Raw genomic sequence first — 2,919 nt, 5'->3', positions numbered from 1 at the left:
TAAACAGAAAAAAACGGAACTAAAAGATGTAGGATAAACAATAGAAAAACTAGGATGAAATAAAACAATTAAGAAGTAAATTAAGATAAAACAGAAAAAAAACGAAACTAAAATTGTAGGATAAAGGATAGGAGGAGGAAGAAGAGGAAGAGGAGCAGGACATAAAGGAAGGGACATAAAGCAAATTAAGAAATAAATTAAGATAAACTAAAAGAAAACAAGAAAAAACGAAACTAAAGAATATAGGATAAAGAATAGGAAGAGGGATATGTCGGATAAAGAATAGGAGGAGGAGGAAGAGTAGGAGGACATAAAGCGAATTAAAAAATAAAAGAATATAAACAGTGAAACGAAACTAGATGTAGGATTAAGAATAGGAAAAGAAAGGAGAGGAAAAAGAATAGGGGGACAAATTAAGAAATAAGGTTAACAGAAAAACAAAAAATGCAGGAAAAAGAATAGAAAGAGGAAGAAGAATAGGAGGACAAATTAAGAAATACAATAGAAATAGAAAAAAATGTAGGATATGGAATAGGAAGTGCAGGACAAACTAGGAAATAAAAGAAGATAAAAAAATGTAGGATAAGGAATAAGAAGAGGAAGGAGAGCATGAGGACAAATTAGGAAATAAAAGAAGATAAAAAAATGCAGGATAAGGAATGGGAAAAAGAAAAAGAGGAGGAGGAGAAAGAGGACGAATTAAGAAATAAAATATAAACAAAAAAAATGCAGGATAAGGAATGGGAAGAGGAAGAAGAGCAAGACGAGGCTGATGAAATAAAAGAAGATAAATAAAAGTAGGATACGGAATGGGAAGAGGAAGAGGAGAAAGAGCAAGAGGACTAATTAGGAAATAAAAATTTAAAAAAAAAATGTAGTGCAAGGAATGGGAAGAGGAAGAGGAGGCAGAAGAGCAAGAGGACAAGGATGAGGAAATAAAAAGATAAAAAAAGTAGGATAAGGAATGGGAAGAGGAAGAGGAGGCAGAAGAGCAAGAGGACAAGGCTGAGGAATCGATGGCGGTGGCAGGGGCGGCGGGCGGGGTGAGTGACCGGAACCCGTCCCGGCGCTGTTGCACGCAGGCCTCAAGGTCGCGGGAGACTCGCCGCCACCACCGCCACCGCCCGCCGCCGCCGCCGCCGCCGACACCACCGCTCGCCGCTGCCTGACACCAACACCACTGTTCATCACCACCGGTCATCGTCATCGTTTATCATCATCGTTTATCATCACTGTTCATCGTCATCGTTTATCATCACCGTTCATCACCACCACCGCTCACCACTACCTAACGCCGTCACCATTACCACGTCTGCTGTCATCACCGCTCACCACTACCTTACACCGTCACCTCTCACCACCGCCGACACCACCACCAGCACCACCACCGCTCACCACTATCTAATGCCGTCACCACCACCGCCTTGTCTCACAGCCGACACCACCGCTCACCACTACTTTACAGCATCACCACCATCGCTACCGCCTTTCAACGCCACTGCTCACCACCGCCGACACCACTACCTAACACCGTCACCACCGCCAACACCACACTACTCATCACCGCTCACCACCAACGCTGACGTCACCACCGCCGCCAGCATCACCACGCTGGTTTCATCACGCACGCACTCGCTACCGCCGATACCACCCACCACCGGCACCACCACGGAGCAACAGTTGGCTTCATCACTACACCACTCACTCAGTCACCACCACCACCGCCTGCACTACTACCTAACACATCACCAACGGCCACCGCCATCACCACCGCCAGCATCACCTACGAAAGAACAGTTGGCTTCATCACTTCATCACTCACTCAGTCACCACCACCGCCGCTACCTAACACATCACCACTACCCACCACCGTCACCACCAACGGAGCAGTGGTTGGTTTCATCACTTCATCACTCAACCACCCCTCACCGCCATGGAGTACCAGATGACTTCTTCGGTTCTCACTCATCCGTTCATCAGTAGGACTACTGGGACGGCAGGTCTTCATCACTTTAGCATTCATCATCACCGCTTCCGGTACCATCACTGTTAAGCGGGTGACTTCACCACTTTTCTCACTCACGCGGTCACCACCACTGCCTGTATCACGGCTGAGGATCACCTGGCATCTACACCATTTCACCACCACAGTCACCACCACGGATAACCAGCTTCACTTAATTGGTCACCAGCACAGCCAGCTTCACCACCACCACGGATAGCCATCTAGCCCACTCACTCGATCATCACCGCTGTCACCACCACCACTTACGACCAGCTTCACCATTCACTCGGTCACCACCACAGTCACCTTCACCATCGACAACCAGCTTCACCGCTCATTCACCACCAGTCACCACTACGGACGACCAGCTTCACCACCACAGTCACCACCACCACGCCCGACCAGCTGACTCCACCACTTCACCACCAGTCACCACTACGGACGACCAGCTTCACCACCACAGTCACCACCACCACGGACGACCAGCTGACTCCACCACCAGTCACCACTACGGACGACCAGCTTCACCACCACAGTCACCACCACCACGGACGACCAGCTGACTCCATCAATTCACCACGCACGCACTCACCACCACGGCGCTGATTGATGACGCCTGGAAGCGGCAGTTCGCACCCTTTTAGTGGTGTTGTCATCGCCCACTTACCCCCCCCCCCCCACCTCACCCCATACCCCCTGCGCCTTCCCCTTTCCCACGCCTCACTCCCCCCCCCCCCTTTAAATGGTGCCGCCTTTTAGAAGGTATTTAGCACCTTGGTTTAGATTGGAGGTTATAGGTGTGCGCTCACCTTAACGTCTCTTCTGATTTTGTGTGTCTGTCTGACTCTCTCTCGTTCTCTTTCTCGTTTACGTTCTCGTTCTTGTTCTCTTTCTCGTACTCTTTCTCTCTCTCT

At 49.0% G+C, this 2,919-nt stretch overlaps 1 protein-coding gene across 1 annotated transcript in view; it reads left to right on the top strand.

Annotated features, from left to right (window-relative positions):
* Positions 1 to 2,568, top strand: part of LOC138860489 (mucin-6-like) — a 20,874-nt gene extending 18,306 nt beyond the window's left edge. Inside the window, exons 3-4 of the mRNA XM_070118066.1 lie at positions 1,083 to 1,892; positions 2,193 to 2,568. Coding sequence (XP_069974167.1) covers positions 1,083 to 1,892; positions 2,193 to 2,568 — 1,186 coding nt within the window. The remainder of the gene's footprint in view (positions 1 to 1,082; positions 1,893 to 2,192) is intronic.
* Positions 2,569 to 2,919: the final 351 nt, after the last annotated feature.

The sequence above is a fragment of the Penaeus vannamei genome, chromosome 41 (assembly GCF_042767895.1).
Source record: "Penaeus vannamei isolate JL-2024 chromosome 41, ASM4276789v1, whole genome shotgun sequence".
NCBI classification, from domain to species: domain Eukaryota; kingdom Metazoa; phylum Arthropoda; class Malacostraca; order Decapoda; family Penaeidae; genus Penaeus; species Penaeus vannamei.
The sequence above is the reverse complement of the archived record's forward strand: the minus strand, read 5'-3'. Positions and strand labels throughout refer to the sequence as shown.